General features: G+C 38.0%; 1 protein-coding gene across 2 annotated transcripts in view; it reads right to left on the bottom strand.

Annotated features, from left to right (window-relative positions):
- GNAL (G protein subunit alpha L) overlaps positions 1-22,535 on the bottom strand; it is a 315,717-nt gene that overhangs the window by 171,026 nt on the left and 122,156 nt on the right. Inside the window, exons 1-4 of one of the 2 annotated variants that reach the window (XM_054018366.1) lie at positions 20,607-21,071; positions 20,245-20,317; positions 19,364-19,418; positions 19,064-19,183 (exon numbers count right to left, since the gene is read on the bottom strand). In XM_054018366.1, coding sequence (XP_053874341.1) covers positions 19,064-19,183; positions 19,364-19,418; positions 20,245-20,317; positions 20,607-20,745 — 387 coding nt within the window. In that variant the 5' untranslated portion in view covers positions 20,746-21,071. Of the gene's footprint in view, positions 1-19,063; positions 19,184-19,363; positions 19,419-20,244; positions 20,318-20,606; positions 21,072-22,535 lie in introns of those variants that run through there. The other variant, XM_054018365.1, reaches the window with a different exon arrangement.

The following is a 22,535-nucleotide window of genomic DNA, read 5'->3' as shown; positions in this document are numbered from 1 at the left end:
GGTTTAGCCACACAGCACCCATGCTGAGAGGTGGAGGGACTCGAGGTTGGGGTGTAGGAGCCAACCGTGGTCCCGTGACAACAGGTCTGGTCAGTTGGGCAGGGGCCAGGGAGGGGCTGCTGTCAAGCACGTAAAGGTGCTGAACCAATGTTGGTGAGGCCAAGCACAACAACCTGCGCTTTGTCTCTCTTGATCTTCGCCAGGACCCCGCTGATGAGTGGAATTGGAGGGAACACATACATCAGGCTCCCTGACCACGACAGGAGAAAGTCATCAGAGAGGGAGCCTTTGCTCAGACCTTGCCGAGAACAGAACTGGTGGCACTTCCCGTTCTGTCCACTTGGGGAGTTCCCCACCTTTGGAAGATCATGCAGACTACCTCTGGATGGAGCGACGACTTGTAGTGAGAGGAGAAGTCCCTGTTGAGCTGGTCCACCAACGTATTCTTGATGCCAAGAAGGTGACAAGCTTCCAGATGGATTTCGTGGCTGATGCAGAATCCCATAGACAGAACGCCTCTCGACAGAAAGCTGAAAAGCACGCTCCCCCTTGCCTGTTGATGCAGAACTTTGAGGCTGTGTTGTCCGTCAGGACTCATACCACCTTGCCCGACAGGTGGGGCAGGAAAACGCCACACCCCAGCTGGCCCGCTCAGAGCTCTTTGACATTTATGTGCTACTTCGCCTCCTCGGAGGACCACATGCCCTGTGTCTGGAGGATGCCGAATTGCACACCCCAGCCAAGGTCCGAGGCCTTCGACACCAACTCGATGGAGTGAAGGGGGTTGTCAAACGGAACCCCTTCCACGACTATCTTGTGGTTGGTCCCCCATTGCAGCATAAGTGCACACTGCCATGTGGCCCAGCAACGCAGACAGACCTGGCTGTAGTCAGAGGGAACATGGAGACTTCTGCGATGAGGTTCATCAGCGTGTGGAACCTGTCCCGCAGTAGGAATGCCCTGGTGCAAGTCAAGTTGAGGATCGCTCTGATGAACTCTATTCTCTGCACTAGCACGAACGTCGACTTTTTGTCATTTACCAGAAGGCCCAGAGAGTGGCATGTGGCTTGAAGTACCGCGACATCCCTTTGGACTCGAGACCTGGAACTGCCCTTGACAAACCAGTTGTCAAGGTACAGGTAGATCTGGACTCACCGCACCCAGCTGGAGCAACCCCTTTACTCCTGCACGAGGAGACTCTCATGAGAGGGGTCCCTGAAGAGGGACGGGGAAGGCTGGTGGGAAGAGGAGGTAGAAAGGAACTGAAGGGTATAACTCTGTTCCACTGTGCTGAGGATCCATTGGTCCAAGGTTATAGCAGTTCAAGCAGGGAGGAAAAGGGAAAGATGGTTGGAGAACACTGGGACAGATGGATCCAGGGAATAGTCTGGTAGGTCGCCCTCAGGAACACCCTCAAAACGACCGTTTGGCCCCTTGCTTGTTACGGGTTGAGCATAACTGGGCAGAGGGTGGAGGCAGGTGGCTCGGGCAGCGCTTGAGAGGAGCAGCCAGGAGGCTTGCCACATGGAGATAACAGAAGCCATAGTGCGGGCAGCAGCAGTTTCTGACACCGCCTGGAGGGCTGCCCTGGCTGTGGTTGTGCCCTCATCAAGGATCACTCGAAACTCCTTCTTGGAAGCCTCGGGGAGTGACCCTTTGAACTTGGCCATCGCTTGCCACAAATTGAATTCATATCGGCCAAGGAGGGCTTGGTGGTTGGCCACTCTCAGCTAAAGGCAGGAAGACAAATAAATCTTACGTCCAAAGAGCCTTACGATCCAGCCTCCTCGAGTATTTATTTTTGGGAGTGGCCCTAGGTTGCCCTTGCCTCTCTTTGTGGTTAACTGCCTCAACCACAAGGGAACTAGGGGCTGGAAGGGAGTATAAGTACTCATGCCCTTTGGTTGACCCAAAGTACTTGCGTTCGGCCCTCTTAGAGATAGGGGCCAAGGAAGAGGGGGTCTGCCACAGGGCATTAATGATTTTGGAAACTCCTTCATGAAGGGGTAGAGCCACCCTGGCAGGAGTCGAGGAGCAGAGGACATCAAACAGAGAGTCCGAGTGCTCTTCCAGTTCCTCTGCCTGAAGCCCCAAGTTGGAAGTGACTCTCTTCAAGAGTGTCTGATGCGCTTCGGCATCATCCGGAGGAACTAGCCTCGTCTGGTGATGACGAGGACAATGCCAGTGTCCCAGAGGGTCTGTGCCAATCCACTGGCAAGCAATGCCTTGAATCCCTTGATTGGTGCCCCGGTATGGGGACCAAAGGGGGCTCCGCTGAGCCTGCCTCTCTAGTCCTGAGGCATGATGGCTTTGCGCGGGGCAAGCGATGGCGGGACGTCCCTCTCGATGGGGAACGGTGCCGCTGAAGCAGGGACACATGCATAGGTCCCGAAGCGGGTTTTCCCCAAGACTGAGGTACCGCTGGAACTGGTGTGGGCGGCACCGGTAGCGTCAGGATCTCCTGAGCTGCTTGAAGGGCTATGGGCATCAATGGCACCTGGTTGTGGCCTGTACTGCTATCTGGAGTCACAGGTGAAGTACAGGATGGGCTGCACTGCTCAACTTGAGCTGGGGCCTGACTTCCTGAAGGGGGCATTGAGCTGCTCAGCACGGGTCGTGGCTCTCCCCCAGCCCTCTCCTTTCTCTTGCGGGAGGTAGGAGATCATCCCTTCACATTCTTCTTCGGCTTCATGACTGGAGCCATGGAAAGAGACTGGTGCTGGCTTGTGGACGGCACCAGCGGAGCACTGTGCATGGATGCCATGGTGCTCGGTGCAGAGTTGAACCGCTGCTCCGGTGCTGGAGTGAGTACGGACTCCATTAGGAGTGCCCTTAGACGGGTTTTGCACTTCTTCTTCCTGCTAGGTTTAAAGGACTTGCAGATATGGCACTTGTGACTTATGTGCCCTTCGCCGAAGCATCTTCGGCAGCTGGTATGTGGATCTCTGATGGGCATAGGCTGTTTACAGCGATCGCAGGGCTTAAAGCCTAGGGACTGGACCGTTCAGGACTAACAAAGAGTTGAGAATTACTAAGGAGAAAAACTAAGAAACTACTATCTATACAACTATTTTACAAGTTTAAAAAGTTTGCAAGAACAGAGAACGAAACAACGCTAGCCAAAGCAGCAGATGTTTCAGCACCGTCACTAGTGGCAAGAAGGAACTGAGGGTGAGGGGAGCCGGCAGTGTCCCTTATACCGTGCCATGCAGGTGCCACTCCAGAGGGCGGCAGAGCCGGTCCCGTACGGATATCACTGAGGGAAAAACTTCCTGCACTGGTGCTTGTGGCGAGCACACACCCCTAATATGGAATGGACGTGAGCAAGCAAGAAGAAGAATTTTAGTTTATGCAGGTAATCTCAAATGAGAGCCAATAAAAATTTACCATGCCACATCTATCATTTATTTTATGCCATATGGTTCACAGAAAAATTATTTTAGAACTATTTTAGGAATGAGTTTTTAAAAGTGTATTGGTACTATTGTTCACCCCTCTGCTTGCAAAACCTACAAGACTGTCAGGTTAAAAATCCTACATCTGAAAAAGATTTTCACCTTGCTACGAACAGAGATCTTATTTTCGCTATTTATGAACTTGGCTTATTATTTTGCCACTGTTTTAATCAAAATATACAAACACTATCAATTTCTTTCTTTTAAATTACAAAAAAAAATAAAAAAATAAAAAAATCTACTCAGGTGCATAATCAGGACCTCCTGAACTAACAGAACACTGCAATATTTGGGTTGACAACACTGAAATCCTTTAAAAATTCCAACATAAGTAGGACATTTTAAAGTGTCAGGGAATTTCTTCTGATTTTAGCATCTGTAATTTTTTTTAAACAAATCCTACATTTTAAGCCAAATGTGACTGTCTCTCTTTCAAGCACTTCTGCAAAAAGAATCAGATAATATCAGCTTCCATGGTTGTGACTAACAGACTATTTTGAACTCATTTTGGAATGTTATAATTTTCAGATAACTTTCATTTTGCCATTGGTTGAGTTCTTTTCAATTGGCCACTTTTATATTTTTATTCCAGTCTCATCAAGGTTAAGGAATTTTTTCATAAGTTTGTGACACATAGACTAATATCAATACTATTTTACTTTTTAAAATACAAGTAAATATATTTACTTTTAATAAATATAAATCTATTTTTTACAAAAATGTTTCTTTACATGCTGTGGAAAGATAATTGGCCTAGTTTGCTTATGCCAATGCAATACACCAGATTTTAGAGCGAGGATTATGGCAACTCAGAGTTGGAATGACAAAATCATCAGACTGAAAACAAAAAACAAAAATATACTGTTAGATGCAGAGAAATGCTTAATATGCATCAATAAAATAAATTTTCATTATTCAAGCATTCAAATAAGACACTGTGCTTTGTGAAGATGGAGATAGTTCTCGATCAGTCTTTTTAGGATAGTCAATCAGAATTAAAGTGGATGAAATGTAAGTTTCTACTTCCTCTCAGTATTCAATGATGGACAAGATAAGAAATCATCTAAAGATGAAGCTAACATGAACACAGATATTAGAAGTCACATTTTATCATTGTTAGTAACAGACGGAAGGTGAAAACTTCAACTCCAAAGCTATACCAGTCTGTATCAAGGCCAAATGTTAAAACAGGTCATATTTTCTCTTAATTCATTTTCTAAAGAGCATATTTGCCTGGTTAAACTTTATGAATTTGACTCTCAGATATCTCTAACTGATATTAAACTCTGTGTTTCCTACAATGGTCTATGACTTGTGGGACTTCCCAAAGTTATACTGCTTTTATGTGTGCGTAAAACACACTTTAAAAATTGTTTGAAACTCTCATTGAGAATAATTTTCCTTCTAGCCACAGGCAATCATTTACTGTCAGGTATCAGCCTGCACTAAAAGAATACATGAAGAGATATAAATGTTCCATAATACATTTTCCCAGCTCATGAAAACAGAAGTATTAAATGCTCTTGGGTAAGAACAGGCTGGTATTATATGCCCTCTAACAGCAGCTATGTTCTACCGCAGGGGTCGGCAACCTTTCAGAAGTGGTCTGCCGAGCCTTCATTTATTCACGCTAATTTAAGATTTCAGGTGCCAGTAATACATTTTAACGTTTTTAGAAGGTCTCTTATATATAATATATAACTAAACTATTGTTGTATGTAAAGTAAATAAGGATTTTAAAATGTTTAAGAAGCTTCATTTAAAATTAAATGAAATGCAGAGCCCCCCCGGACCGGTGGCCAGGACCCGGGCAGTGTGAGTGCCACTGAAAATTAGCTCATGTGCCACCTTTGGCATGCATGCCATAGGTTGCCTACCCCTGTTCTACCGGAATACTGAAATGGTTGACCTACAGGGCATCTCTCACTGGTGCAGGAGAATGAACTTTCACAAAAGCTGGAGCTAAGATATAGTTGGTTAGTCTATTAAAAAAAAAAATCAAGATGAATGTCCCAGTGTGCCATTTAATGAAGCTTTATCCTCACCCAATATCCACAAGTGCAGTATTATACTGGTTTATAGGCTGTAACATGGTATGTAGAAATATCTTTTTCTTTTATGGCTAACTGACCATATATGTAGTGTTCGTATATATCTAATATGTCTTCTGTTGGGTGACATACCATACCATTACAGAGGGACAGGCTTGATGGTCTCCACAGTAATAGGTCTTTTCAGCCTGTAGTTATATAGTAAGGTCTACAAAGAACAGTTTTCGGTTATACAAAATCTGCACAACTAGACCTGTGGCATGCTGTATTTTGTAGCCCATAAAGGTTAATAAGTGACCTATTTTAAAAAGATGCTAAACTAACCCTGTGTTATTTAAAGATCACATTAATGCTTAGTTTAGGAATAGCTGCTGCTAATAGAGCAATATTTCCATTCTGGAGAAGCAAGAATAAAACAGATATATTTGCACTTCCATCACTCAACCATACTCCACAGACCAGATTTCAAACCCAAAACCAAAAATAGTAAAGTTAATATTTTGCACCTTTTTGTCAGGGACAGAAGGATTTCCCCTGAGTCTTGGTCTTTCCAAGAATCTTGGTTTGGCTATAATCTAAGTACTCCCCTCACCCATTCTCAGCCCAAATGAGCAAGATGACTCAGCATCTGACACACTGTTTTAAAAAAAATGAAAAAATACTTAGGAAAAAGATATGGTGTAGGAAAGAGGAGAAGGAGATACTATTTACATAATGTAAACACCGGGAAATGTACACACCTGGTAAGAGTGTAAATGAGTTAGACTTTCAGTTGGTTAAAACAATGCCCTCATGTTTTGGCATCTATTTCACCAACTACCAGCAAGAACCCACCCAAACAACATTGGGAAAAACAGCCAAAAAATAGAATGCATTGTCTGAGTTCACTCAGTCAATAAGTACAGCAAACAAAGAGTGCTCAAAGCAAACCAGCACTCCCGACAGCAGTAAGAGCATGGAACTCCCCCAGCACTCTCACTGACAGCCAGAGCTGTGGCCTGTCTCCTGATTCCATAAAATCATCCTGAATTAAATTTTTTTTTAAATTTCTATTGGGTGTTTGGAAGCCTAAAAACCCATGTGTAATATAAAAACAACACCCAATTATAAGAATTCCAAGCTCTTTAAAAAAAAGATGACCAAGGTCATGGGAAAACTAAGAACCTGTCAAATTTGGATGGTACCAGAGCAGGTCAAAGTCATAACATTATCTATGTAATTTATTAATATTTATGGTACAAACATGAGCTAAGATTGGTATTAGCTATGGCATTTGCTAATATTTATGATATAAGCAGCATACCACTCCTAATTATTACACAACCAAAAAAGGATGGGGTACCTTTAATTAGATGATGCCCCAAATAAGTATGATCGGATGAGATATGTCATCAAATTCATTCTATTTTTTCTAAAATCCACTGTCAAGCTCCATTTTTCTTTTGTATTTAATATACTTGTTGCTGGAAAAAATAAAAGGAAAAAAAATCAAATCCTAGAGTAGTAAGATGTACCAGACTCTCTATTGACAGAAATTTTCCTTGCCTGTGTATTTTCTTGCTTTGAGATCTTCTATTCCAATCCAGACAATTACATAGAGTTCTACCCAGACAGCAACTGAAGTAAGTCATCTCTTTACCAATAGAAAGATACAGATATAAAGGGCATGCCAGCTCTGAGACTTCCATTGAAAACTTCAAAAGGAACCCTCTAAAGTTGAAGTCTGTATAACTCTCAAATTCTAAAATCTAATTTTAAATCAGAAGTGAGTGAAACTAATTGATTCACTGGTACACTAGATTTCAAAGAAAAAATAAAAAGGGAAAAAATAATTTCTTCTCTTCACTCCTATAAACTAGTCCAGATGTTTGGGAGATCCCTAACAGTGAACTAATATACTAAGAACCAAATTTTCCGAAGTACTTACTAATTTTGTGGGTCTAGCTTCCAACACGTAGGACAGTATTTTCAGAGGTGTGATGCACCCACAACTCCAATTAAACCAATGTAAGTGGCAGATGCTCAGCACTTCCGAACAGCTATAGTGCATAGCTTCCTAAGCACTATCTCCCAGGTGATTGTCTTTCAGATTTCTACCAGAGAAGCCTTTCTTCTTTCAGAGACCCCACTGATATGATTGAGTATACTTTAAAAGCCTCTAGAACAGGGATTGGCAGCCTTTGTATAGTGGGGGTGCTGAGAACCACTGAAACAAACTGTAAACCCCTGGTTATAATGGAAACCACTTCAAGTCAGTGGGTGTGGCAGCACCCCCAGCATTCCTAGTTCCAGCTCTTTTGCCTAGAAGGCCATAGAGGAGGCAGACAGCTGTTAGGTTGGTGTGAGTAAGAGGACAGAAAGGTGACCCTAGGAATGGGGAAGGTCAGGGGGCCATTTCAAACCTTGAGATGGATCCCAGGTTAGTGACCCCTTTTCCACAACGGGATCCTTCAGAGTCAGAGCTCCCCTCCCCCCCGCCACACGCACCCAGTTCAGGCAGAAAGGCCCTTGCTGACCTACACTCTGAGTGAAATTAACTAGTTTGCCATTTTTCAATTCAACCCAGGTAACCTGAGAGTATTTAGTGGATATCATATTTCTTTGCCAGCAATACAAGATTCCTCCTCACTCACCATAACATACAAATTTATTTAACTTTTCTTCGTCTTCACCATTTCTTGTTGCAGTTTTAATGTGGCAGTGAGCCAATTTTTGGGAATGGATCTGTTTTATACAGAGAGATCCCTCAAAAGTGTTTTACAGCTTTCTAATTCTCCATACTGTGAAAAAGCTTTGAGAAAGTGAAACTGATTTGCTTGAGCTTTCATCACAGCACATAGGTCATTTAGCAGAGCACAGGCAGAAGGGACATAGATAAACAGAGGAGAGAAAACAATGGAGAAAAGCAAATTTCAAAAATATTTTAATAGTGAGCAGAGGAGTTCTCAACCAGCAACCCCTTCCTTATTTCTGCTCCTTTTGTCAATCTACAGTATTCTTTCCCACAAACCACATGTTCTGAATCATTTAAGACCTAAACTGACATAAAAATAACATGTTCCGCTGCTTGCAGCATTTCCCCAAGGGAGATCAAAAAGTTCAAAACATTTTTTTCAAGTGACAGAACAACAGGAACGCAAGAGAAAAAATTGTGACATCATGGTATTTTTAAACATCATATTTCTCTAAAAAGAATAAGGGTTATTAGCAATGGCCATCTCCAACGTTAGAGGAGACTAATTTCCAAAAAATGTAAGTAACAATGAGCAGATTTGAAAGTACAGAAATCAACCAATTAACAATGGCTAGTTTAAATACCTATTTAAAATATAAATAAAACTAAAAGACAATGTATTTATAGTATACATGTTCCTAAAGTCCTGTTTAGGTTTCTGTAAAGAGCTTCTTGGAAACTTGGGGGGCGGGGAGGAAGGGAAAATCTATATAAATTTAACCCTACATATTATCTGTTTTTCCTTTTGTTTTAATTACTAAGTATTTTTACATGAAAAACAGAATCTCTGCTCCTCAGCTGGTTCATCCTGTTCTTTATTTCCCAACTCTTCTGTCGTCTTCTGTTCACAATATAGTAATTCACCCATCAACGGAGGCCTCATCTACACTAGAAAGACGACCCATTGCTGACAATGGACATCAGCCATGGGTGAAGCTGAACGAGAGTTGAACAAAGTTTTGCGTAAGTGTATCAAAGACAATATTCAGAACCATTTCAAGAAGAGGTTAAAATCTCACCAAGTTCTAAAAAATAACTCATGGTTCAGAATTAAAGCTGTTTTGGAGAGATGACTATACATTTGTTTCTTTGTAACTGATAATAATAAGCTTACTATGTGGACAGATTTAAATGGCCATTAACTATTCATTTCCTTGCTCTTAGGTGCTTGGGTCTTATAAGTAACATGATAGGTAAGTATACTGTTGTCATTTTAGAACCTTTCACTGCTTTCTGAAACAAAATTTGTGTTTCCTAAGTGTTTTTAATTATTTTTCCTTTTGTAAAGGTAAAAATTAAGTTCTAAATTTTAAATAAATGGGATGGATTAGTCTGCAGATTATTAAATTAAAGGTGTGACCAGAGATGATCAAGATAATAGTGATTAGAAACTAACATCCATAATCCCCCAGTTAGTTTGAAATTGTTATGTGAAACATCAATCGGTGGGCTATTAGCCAAAATGGTCAGGGATGCAATCCCATGTTCCGTGTGTCCCTAAACCAATGTTTCTCAAATGCGGCCACCAGGGAATTTTTCTGCAGCCAGGACAGTCTCCTGGGCAGAGATTTGGGGGTGTGGGAGGAAAGGGGGAAGGAGGGGCAGCAGCAGCAGCCCCTGCCTACAGCACCCAGTTGTGGCTCCTGGATGCACTCCCTTGAGTGCCGCTAGCCAGGGACTGGCACCCTGCACCACACAGCCTCCAGGGGCTCCGGGCAGCACCTCTGCAGATATGTGGGCTACAACAGGGCTACACACAGGATTGGGGCCCATATGTGTAAATCTCTTAAGGCCTGATTTATCACCCATTGAAGTCAGAGCCTCCCATTGACTTCTATGGGCATGGGATTGTACCCAAAGAGAGCAGTAGAAAAAAGCACAATTGCACATAAGCAATACATCACTCAAAGCAACACATCTTGCTTTAGTGACTGTAGAATACATTCCACCAGGTTTTTCTCTTCTCTGTCAGTTTTAGTGAGGGAGACTCTAGTTTAGTTTTCAAGTAATGGAAATTTCTTAATTATTTACTATTTATGAAAACTGCACATTGCAAAAGTCAAAACGTATCCAATCTAGCGACATTTATAAAGCATCTATCACTGTGGGACTGTACCCGAGTACTGCATTTGGATTACAGTAGAACTCTTTTTAAAAAAAAATCAAGTAATTGGAGTTTGAGAAATTCATAACATTGAACAACTCATAAAATTGAACATCTCAAAATTACATTAGGTAAGATGCATAAGCTAATTTATTAATTGTTCAATGAGCACGCTAATAACAAACAATAACAAATGTAATGATGTGCCTGTTATAATCTTGCTTTGCTCACTGCTCAAGTACATACACTGGTACCTTGCTGATTGAGGGATAAAAATAGTTCATATAACCGATTATTCCCAAGATTCATAAAATCAGGGCTGTTAGTGATGCTACCCTTAGGTAGCAAGTAAAGTCTATTTATGTTCCAAATTTTATGAAAATTCAATTTCATTTGCAGACAAAAAGGGACACAAAAAATTAGATATCTTGCAAAATTTTCAAGAAAAATATTATTTTAATTACAAAAAGAGTAATTTATTCAAGCTTTTCTAGATTTCAGTGTAATTTAATCCTAAAACTGAATGCATGAGGATTTTCCCCATCCCATTCTTCCTTAAAGTTACAAAAGGGATAAAAGTTAGCCTTGACTATGGACAGGCTAACCACTTCTTCTCAGTACATCACTGCTTGCAGAAGATAGACCTGGTCATCTAAGCTGAAGGAAGAACTCTGGTAGCTGCCAGCTACTGAATGGTCCTTACATTACTTAAGGTACAGCCACAGGTCAATGGAGGGCAGAATGTTCATATTAAGAGAGCCCTGTCCTATTCTCATCCATAGTGTCCTCTGCTAGTCCCACTCAAGTCAATGGAAAAATACACCCACTGTCCTTAATGAGCAAAATTCAGCCCATAATGCGTATTTATATGTAAATATAGCTTAAAATTAGGGTAGATTCTGAGCAAAGTCACATGACAGAAAATGCTGTAAAGATAGAGCTGGTGATGGAACTGTTTTTGTTCTTTGGGAAAACCATCCACCTCTACCTAAATTCATTTTTCATCATTTCTCCCACCAGGCCCCCTACCCAGAATTTTAGTTCTACAAATAAAAATATTTTAACCCCCAAATACTGACTGTGCTACTGCATTAATTCATATAGTTTTCTCAACTAACGTTTTACAAGAAAATATAACCTGATCAAGTCAGTTATTTTTAATCTAGGGTATGTTGTTGGGTATTTGCCTGACTCTTAGAAAACAGGCTGTAAACAGAGGTACAAAAACAAAACTAATGTCAGGTAATTTCAGTGGACTACACCAGTAGCATGTAGTTCTATTAAATATTAGTCCATGGTAATAAAAGGCACTACTATGAAATATCCTTTCAGCTAGATAGTTAAAATTGTAAAACTGCATCAGAGTGATGATGTATAAGGCAAGGAGGACAAACTGTAAATATTACTTCAATATTTGGACTATCAGGATCTATAATTTAAACAGAATGATGTTTAGTTAAATAATTCAATGCATTCATTGTTTTAGCATCACAGTGACAACCCTGTAAGTTAAGCCTGAAAAGACACTTTTCCCCTCTATGGTTTCTGTTAATAATATACTCAAATACTTTTTGGGATGAATATTTCTCATCTTATGCTGGAAAGCTGCATAAAAATAGTATAAATAGATGGGAAGACAAGAGGGGAAGGTTGATCTTTTTTGTATTATAATAATTCAAAGCTGTATTTACTTTTCACAATATTGAGATGGGGAAGATGCCAAAACCAAACATGGAATTCAAAACCTATATCAAACTCTACCCCTCCCTGCCCAACTCTTCTCTCTCCTCTCACTAATTGTGACTCCACTGAGAGATGATGCCTGTGTTTGTCTACGGCTCCCTGCCAGAGCTTTACCCAGGCAAACCATTGGGGGCCTAAGTAGTTTGCCATTTCTCTCCTTCAGCAGAAAAATGTTATTTTTTTAAAATAACAATTGCTAGCTGTTGTGGCCTGGAGACTTTAACTGTAATGAATGTGCTGTATTAACTCTTCTGAATAATTTCCATGAGCCTGGAGGGGAGACGAAATGTATTGCTTTATTTCCATTCTGCATAGTATCTAAATCAACCCAAGATCAGGTTTACTTTTCCAAGCTTGAACATAATATAAATAATGCCTTCATCTTAAAGGAAAGAAAAGCATTTAAATAAGGGAAATTTATTTGTAAACAAGAAAGCTTGGGATTCATGAAGGGAACTATATATTATAATCAAGTTAAATTTTAATGATCAGGTGCCTTGATGTATAAAAATGGAATCGTCATCAAGCAATGAACATTTAAAAAAATAAAATCAGATTTGGATATTACTGGTGCACTACAACTGTAACATTCAAGGCTTTCATTTTCAATATGGCCTTGCAAATAAACTATCCTTGTTTAATTTTGTATTAAAAACAATATGCTAACATTTCTTTTGATTCTCTCCCAAAGTACTGATGACCACCTAACAATATTACAATAAGCAGTAAGTAACAAACAAAATTAAAGTATGTACTTGCTCTCATACATGTGACATGCCCACTCGGTGTCCTTATACATCAACTAATTAGAGCAACTAAGACTCAGTGTATTAAGCTAATGGAAACCAGACACATCTACACTAAATCTGTATGCATACATGTACTAGAGGAAAGGAAGCACCAGAAATCCAACTTCAGTGTCAGTTACTAATTAATTGTTAGTCTGTATCACAAAACAAGTGCTATTGGAATCACAAAGAAATCTCATGCTGTTACATCATTGCTACTTTTTTCCAAATATCCACTTTATTTCCATCCCAGTTCTCCTCACAATGTTCACTTTTGTGCAAAAGAAAAAAAAGTTGTTACCAATTGCATTCATATGTATATTATTTTTCCACATCCTAAGTGTCCCTTTTCAATATCCTCCTCCTCTAGTTTTGGAAGCGTTAATCCAAGGCACTTCCTTTCCATATTTGAGAAATAATACATTTAAGAAAAAAACAAAAACAATGTATTGTTAAAGTTTCAGTCTAGATCTTAGAATCTGAAGAAACCCAAAAGATATAATTCTTTAACTTTAAAGAGCAAGTAGGTTTTTAAATGTTGACTTGGTACTGCTGCAGTACTTATAATGTGATGCTCAGAGGTAATTATAAGACTTTTTACCTCCATCAAAAATAGTAAATAAATCCCTAAAGTAAAGTTATTAAGAGAGGTAACAAAGCAAACTCAAACCAAGCCATGTTTGCCAATATTCACATATTTTTTCCATCTATTTTGATCTTTTCACTTATAGTGTGGTACATTTTCTCATACCTAAAGAACATGAAAATACTACAAACCATATTAAAAAACCACAAATATAAGATGGTATTATTACACAATTCCTTTGGGGGTTAGATCAAGCATGAGTTACAGGAAAAATAAACATTCTGAGGCCAATTAGGGTGTTAACTAACTGAGTGACATTTATGAACTTATTTATATAGTGGTTTTCATTTTTTATTTAGGTACTTATTTGGGATACAACTTTTACTACACCTGGGCCTAATTCTACACTCTTTACTCAAGCAAAATGAGTTCAATACTTGTTACATATATTGTGTCTGTCAACAATTGCTAGACTATACTAGCTCTGAATAAGGTTTACTAGCGCTGTTTTAAATGATGTGATAAAACGCCTAAAGAATGTCTATGTAATTTTTAAACTTGACCACAAATATTTTCCTGTTTTTTTTAGGGGAAAAACTGAAATGATGCTGTGAAAACCTCAAACGACAATATCCAAGTAAAGTGCAATACACTAAAAATACAGAAAATTTTAAATATTTTTACTGTCAATATCTTCATTAATAGTTTGCTTTTAAAGGACTGCATTTGAGAGCAGTTTACAGATCATTACACAACTATGTGTTCTAAAACTGTATTTTAGACTAGCATTCTAAATTCATCACATTTCTCTTTAGAGAGAAAGAACAATTTTCTGCTTAAAAAAGGTTTAACAAAGTGCTTCATATCTCTAACAGTATTAGAAATTTTTAAAAAGTGAGGAAAACATTCTTTTGAGAGCCCTAACATAGGAATTTGCTAAATAGCACCATCATTCATGTTTACATGTTTTCTACATTAATCAGTGATTCAGTCTGATTAGCTACTAAAGTAACATCAGGAAACACTTGACCACTCAGTTATAATTACTATACACAGTTTCTCCACTACCTGTTATATGCATACCTAGAGTTGAGTTAAACATTCTGTGGAATAGAAACAAGTGTATATATTTAGAAAAAGAGCTTATAACTACTTTAAAGATCTAAGGAAAGCAAAGGAAAAAGGCAACTTGTGGCAAGCAAGTTTGTAGTGCCTATTACATTCAAATATTTCATTGAAGTTCAATAGTCTTTAACAAATACATGCTTATATAATACATCATGTTTTTCCACAGCTAGTAGCATAATATGCCCTTAATATGTTCACTCTGCTTCACAAAGGGCAAAAAAAAAAACCCATCAATACAGGATTTAAAATGGCACAAGTCAATTCCTGTTAACTTTAACAAATATCAGTCAACACTTTGCCAAAAAATAAAATAAAAATCCTCTCCTAAATACACCACAGATGTTTCTACTTCAGCTGTAAAATCCCTGTGCAGATGCTATACTTAACAGCAGTATAAGAATAATAGTATTAGACTCATTTAATGCAGCTGTAAAAAAACTGAACATATAATATATACATTAAGTAAATAAATATTTTGACAGTTTCTTCCTTTTCTCTGATTATGTAAAGTCCTGCAAAAATATAATAGTCAAAATATATTATTAATATTCATAAAGTTATGCAAAAATATACCTACAGATTACAATAATGAAGCAATGTGTTATTGAATGCTGTCCGTCAGCCCAAGGTAATTTTTTTGGTAAAAATATGTGAACATTTAGTAACGTATATGTATTGCCTCACGATTTTAATCAAAATTAATGAAAGACAACACTAAAATAAGAAATTGGAGATAAATTAGCAAACAAAAACCTTAAGACAACTTCACTAAGCAAAATTGAACATTTTAACATGGAAAATTATATATTTCTGCAAAAATACTATGGAGGTACACTGAGGAATTTAAAGATATTACAAAGCAATTTACTCTTTAAAATTAAAAGAATGTTTACAGCACTAGTGAGGTTAGATCTTCTGCAGTTATTTTAACAGATAAATAAAAGAGAAATCTCTTAACAACATGTAGATTAAAAAACAAAACAAAACAAAACAAAAAAGCCCCAACCACCCCACCCCCACCTCATGCTAGTCCTTTGTCTGAAGATGAAATCCTGGCCCCATAAAAGTCAATGGAATTTTTGTCACTAACTTCCAATGGGGCCAAGATTTCAATCTGAGAAAATAAATTTGTTTTCAATGCACTTCTTTTATGAAGACAGTTTTCAAAATTAGAACCACGATTAATTCATGTAATTTAAATAAGCATATCCAAGTATATCCAGTGTATCATAAATATACCTAAACTATTCTCCAAAAAGTTTTGGCCCTGTTGTGCCATCCGGACAGTACAGTCCTTTCATCACATTTTACATGTAATTTATTTGAAATTCATATTACACTAGAAAAAAAAAATGTATATCAAAGACTAGACATTGATAAATATCTAAAAATGTTTGGTAAGTTTTTAGTGATTACTGAGACTTCTTTTATTGTCCTAATAAATTTAAAATATACTGATTGAAATCCTTGCCTGATTGAAATCAAAGGCAGAACTCCGATTAATTTCGATTGGACCAAGGTTTAACCCGTACCTTCAGAAATTAAAAGAAATAAAGTAAATATTATTTATATATATTAACTATTATAACATCCATACTAGTAAAACTTGACTAGCATTTCCATCATTAAAAAAAGAGTTATCTTCTCAAATGTGATAAAGTAACATATTATACTGCAAATGTAACACCTGACCAAACACTGAGTTTAGTGATTTTTTTTCTTTGTGCAGTTTTAAGTGGACCTGATAGAATATAGCCATGATTTATTGATTTATCAAATATTTAGATTGGCTTTCCTGTTTCAAAAGGCCATATTCCATATTTCTAATGTTAATTACAGAATTACTAAAACTTAACAGAAGATGTATAATTGAATATCCTCCATGGTACAGTACTTGCTTTAATATCAGTCCTTATTTAAAAAATGGGTCAAATGCTATGCCAGTAGAAAACATTATTTTACTCCAAGTTACAAACTTTGGACCTTATCCTGCTTCCACTGAGGTCAATGACAAAACTCCTTTTGACTTATGTTACAGTAGAATCAAGCCCAAAAGCATGGATTTTTCAATCTCAGAGCAAGTCTACATTACAAAATTAAGTCAACCTAAGTTACGTCGACGTACAGCCACTGTAGCTTTTGCATGTTCACGCTATGCTCCTCGTGTCAGTGGTGTGTCTCCTCACCAGGAGCGCTTGCACCGATTTAACTGTCAGTGTAGGCATTGTGGGACGGCTTCTGAAAGGCAGCAAGTTGATGCAAGCAATGCAGTGACTACACTACATCGACCTAAGTGCTGCATCTCTCATGGTGATGGAATTAAGTCAGTGCAGTGGGTGAGTTACATCAGTGGGAGCTACATGTTAGTCTAGATGTTTACAGAGTTAGGTCGATATAAACTGCCTTACATCGACCTAACTCTATAATGTAGACCAGGCCTCAGTCTTACTCACATAATTCCCTGGAAGCAGAACCATATTAAAATTATAAAAGGAATTACCTAGCTAAAATGTAGATATGTTAAAAGTACTAAATCAAGGAAAAACAAAAAATGTATTTGCTTTCCCTCTAAATCAGCATTCATTTTCTTCTTTATTTTTTGAGTACAATTCTTATTTTTATACAGCTATGTCACACCATTTCAAATGTTTCTTTCTAAAAGACAGTTTAATCTAAAAACAACAATAAATTGTCCTGCACTCCTTAACTTTTCTTAAAATCAAAGTAGATTTAGAGCCCATATGGAAATTAACATATATTAGTTATTCCAACCAAAATTTCCAGTTGAACCTGCCAGTGAGCCAGGTTTGCTAATATGTAAGGCTTTGTAGAGTCAACAATTACTCAAATTTGCACTTTTATCCTTATTAATGTAGACATATACTGTGTGTGACTGACTGAGAGAGAGACAGAGAAAAAAATATAGAACAAGTCTGAAGATAAACAAAAGTAAAAATGCCACACTTTAGCCCACTTTAAGACATGGAAAAAGAGATACACTTATGAAGACTCGCAAAGGATGCGGTGTATTAATTTATTTTATACAAATTATTAAGGGGCAATATTAAAGAAAAATAAATGAAAAAACAAAGAAGAAATCAAATGCTAAAGTGAGTGAAATAAACTTCAGAACTCAAACATAAATCAAAGACTATTTAAGTCAACCTCAAATTCCATTTCAAAAAGGACTTTGTCATTTTCAGTAACTCATATCCACCAAGTGAACAATCATACAATATGTGGGCGTACCCTGCAGTTGCAGCTTTCTCAGCAACTGAGTTCTATGTTAAATTGTAACTCTACAAGATGTCTGATTATTTATTTATTTAATATTGAACCTTCAAAGCACTAGATTTATCAGAGGCAACAAAACCACACACCAGAGTGTGTTAGTAATATATTAAAGAAACAAGTATTTTCCCCCTCCACGCATTTCCACCTGCAAGTTAAACTGGCTTTAACAGCCTGAAGACACCCTATAGTAAATGACTGCTTTGGCAATACTGACAATAGGAACAACTCATAAGCTTTTAACCAATGACAGAAAAAATTATTCAGTCTTCATTGTATCCAAAACAAGCTGCTATTGATATCCACATTTTAGAATTAATTTAAAAATGTACTATTATAGACAATAAAACTCTACTAATACTCAAAACTTCTAGGCAGTTTCTTTCACACAAAACAAACCACACCATGCATGTTTCTATAAGCAATAATTAACATCTAAAGATCAAGATAATCCAATGTAAATAGCAGTATCCATCTGCAAATTAACCTAAATAACATACTTTGAATTACACTACCAATGAGTGACTACTATAGAAAACCCAATAGGTTTTTACATTTCTACCCAGCCCTAAGATGGCAGCATTCATGCACAACTAAAATAAAGAATTATATCTTCCTATTCTCATTGTTCACTGTTTATTCCAGCAACATAATACAAAATTTGAATAAAATAAATACATAAATAAATACATAGGTGATGAAGACACCTTAGTTGGCCATCAAATATTTTAAGTTCTTAGTATGAAAATTAATAAGAATGAAAAAGTGTTGACATTTTTAAAACTACATATATTATTAGAGTTTCTCTGTGCTTCTATTTCTTAAGTATATACTGTAATTCCTCAGACTGATGTCCTGCTGCACCAAATTATGCCCAGAAAAATAGCTTTCACAACAATGTTAAATTGAGACACTGAAATTTCAAATAATCTTTATTTCTTTGCATTTCATTTTCCTCTTTAAAAACAAACAAACAAACAAAAATTACTAAAGCACAACTGAACAACATTAAAACAGGTACAACACCATACAATGTTAAAACAGGTAACTTGGTGATAATGCTGCGACAAACTTGTTTTAGCAAACACCTTTCAAATGGTAAACAAGTCATTTCATACATCAAAGTCAGAGCTTTGTGTTCTCTTTCAAAATTATGAAAAACAAGTATTTTTTTTACTCTTACCTGTGTATAGTCAAAATCGGAAAGCGGAGCTATACTCTTGATGTAGTCCATTCGAAACTGGTTTTCCGGATTGGCCAGTGGAACTGGGGGTATTAAAGTGCCCATTGCTGAAACTATAGTCTAGAATTGGATAAAACAAAAACAGACACATTAATCTGTTTAATCTAAAATACAGGATCAATAGAAGATAATCCAATCTGATCAGCAAAATGGGATTTCTCTACACAATCCTAGAGAGCATAACACTTTTGGCTTCCAGTGTACAGAAGCATTTAAGAATAGCATAAAATGTGTTCTTACCACAATCGCATCTTTAACATTTTTCCGAATATCCAGTATTTTCTGTTTCTTTTCTCTGAATTAAAACAGAATTAACAATTTAATTTCTCTCTCAAACCAATTCATTTAAGTTACATTCAGAATTTTTTACTGACTGCTTATTTGTTATTTAACCTTTATGACAAACTGACTGAAAAGAACAGTAAGATTATTTTCCATCCATCACTTTTTCATATTCTATAAAAAAAACAGTGAAAATAGATCTCTGCCAATTTTGTCACGTTAGATAGTCATAACCACATCTGCAAAGCTTTCCTGGTGGGATTGGAAGTCATTCCTTCATTTCTATAGCATGCTAAATCTATTCCCCTACAATTTAGAACATATATTGTATAGTTAAAAACCTTATATATCTAAAATTAGCACACAATTAATATTAAATACTGGCAATCAGTTTTTCAGAAAGAAATCATGTAACCCAAGAATACATGATGATTACATTCATGCAAATTGGTTTCAGTTTTGTGCTAACCACCACCAGAAAAACCGCAGCAGCCCCGTCATCCTGTGTATGAATTGATATATCTCTCTATATTACATACAGATACAATATTAGTTATTTGCTGCTATGCAAAAAGTAGTCGCCATGTTGTTGCTACACAGGGGCCTGTCAAGCGCTGCAGTAGCAACAGTGTAAAATACAGTAGAGGGGCAGGAGCAGAAAATACAAATATATAATAGTAGTAATTCCTTGCATTTTTCTTTTTTTGCAAGCCAGTGTCAAACTGCCAACACACACACATATCAGGTGGAGGAAAGAGAAATTACCCAGTGTGATGTGTGTTAATAGGTTTCAAATGTATATTTACAAATAGAAGACACAAAGTATCAATAATTCTTACTCTGAATTAAATCCATTGACATGCAGGATCCTCATTTGTTTCACAATAGTGCTTTTTCCTGACTCACCAGCTCCTGGAAGAAAAAGACAGAACACTGCCATGTATATACGGTTTTTTTGGTGACATGTTAACAGCATCTCCCACTTCCAACAGCATTTATATATATGTATCCATGTGGCTCCCACACACTGCTCAATCTGTGCACTTTTCACATATTGCTCAATACAATTGCCTGCATTCTTTGTATCTAACACACACTCTCTCTCACACACACATTAACCACATCGCTTCTCCATTATACCCCTACCATGGGGGAGCGCAGGCAACTGCACCCTCATTCCCCCCCCCCCCCGCTTCCTTACCCAGCAGAAGCAAACGATGTGTGGCTTTATAAGCCAGTCTCTCTTTCTGCAACTGCTTCTCTATTTTTTTGTTGGCTTCTCGCTGCGCTTTCTCATCGATACGCTGATCCTCTGTTTTGCTGTTGCCCAAACACCCCATTGCTGCCGCTTAGGATGGATGTCAAATTGTGCTCTTTCTATAGAGATTTATTTACAGGAAATATGTAAGAGATGATAGGTATTTATATCCCTGCGACGGTTTCTCTTCTCTTTCTTCCCCCGGTCGCTCAAATAAAATGGTCTCTGGTCGCTTTCTGATCAAACACAGTTTGATTTTTCTCCCCCAAAGAGGTACAAGAAGCAGCCGGGAGAGAGAGAACGTTTTTAAGATGAAAAAAAAAATCTGTACAAAAATGTCTAACACACAACGAAAGCGAGAAGAGCTCCTCCTGGAAACCAGCCTAACGCTGCTCTCCTCTCTCCCTCCCCTCCACACACACAATCCCTATATTTCTCTGTAAAGGTCTATTTTTGTCTTTCTGTGCTCAGCACTGCCTCTTTCTGTGAGACCAGGAAACAGTCAAACTACAAACCCCACACAAGTGAAAGAGAGAAGGAAAGACGTAAAAGCTGGATGTACCTGGATCGTGTTGGATTTGTCCTGCAAGCTGCCAATTTTTGACCTCGAAAAGTCCCAAATTGTGTCACAGAAATAGAGTTCTAGACTTAGGCTCCTACTTAAATTAATACTAATAAAATAAATAAATAATACTAATAAATCTAGATCCTGATGAATCCCAGAGAGCATGATTTCTGCAAAAACCCTGAGCCAGCATCTGGAGCCTGCCAAATTTTGGCCCCAAGATGCCAAATTCTGATGTCTCCACAGAGAACAAGTCTAGCCATGCCTATGGTACCAAATACATTCTGGATTTTGGTACATCAGACCTACAAAAACCCAGATCTCGTTCACGGATCTTACCCCAACAGTTTAATTTTTGGCTTTCAACCCCTCCCCCACACCAAAATTCCTTGGCATTCATAGAGAACAAGCATAACTTACTGTACAAAAAAAATCTGGATTCTGATGCATCCCAGTACATGAGTGCCACAAAAATCCAGCTCCTGCATGTTGGCAATTTTTGGCCCTAAACTCCAAATTCTACAGTCCAAGCAGATAACAAGGGTAGCCATCCCTCCTACTACACTGCAGAGAATCTGGCTCCCAGTGCACCCCAGCCCCCGGATAGCACTGGAAAACATGTATTTGGTTTCTTCTACACCTGCCAATTTTTAACCCTATTCTCTCCAAATCTGCTATCTAAATAAAGAAAAAAAATGTAGCAGTTTCTTAATGCCCCCCCAAATTCAGACTGTTGGGAACTGGCACAGCAGCACCACAAAAACAAATATCCAGCACCTGGATCCAGGTAGTTTTTCTTTTGTTGTTGTTCTTTCTCTTTCTTTCTTTCTTTAAATTTAAATCCTCAAAATCTTACCAGCTAAATAAAGACATGCAGCTGTCCCAATTCTACTGCATAATCCAGAATCCAGTGTATCCCCTATTCAGTACCATGGCAAGGACACATAATATCCAGTATCTGGAGCCCAGCAAAAAAGTGTTTTGGGTTGGCCCAAAACTGTATCATCAAAACAGACAACCCGTGCCCTGTGGCAGCTCCTAGTTGGCTAGCAAAACCCAGCCCTGATATCTCAGTGCAAGAGCAATACATGCACAAAGGGCACCTGGGTCTTGCAGAATCCAACAATATTTTGGCCACAAACCTCTAAATTCTAGTCTATACAAAGTGACCAAGCATAGCTTCTCTTAGTCTACTAAAAAAAAAAAAAAAAAAAATCTAGTCTCTGAGCCATCGCGGCAGATGAGCACTTAAAAAAAAAAAAAAAATCCAAACATGGACCCAGATCCAACAAGGTATACCCCTATTT

This window comes from Malaclemys terrapin, chromosome 2 (genome assembly GCF_027887155.1).
Source record: "Malaclemys terrapin pileata isolate rMalTer1 chromosome 2, rMalTer1.hap1, whole genome shotgun sequence".
In the NCBI taxonomy this organism is placed as follows: Eukaryota; Metazoa; Chordata; order Testudines; family Emydidae; genus Malaclemys; species Malaclemys terrapin.
The sequence above is the reverse complement of the archived record's forward strand: the minus strand, read 5'-3'. Positions and strand labels throughout refer to the sequence as shown.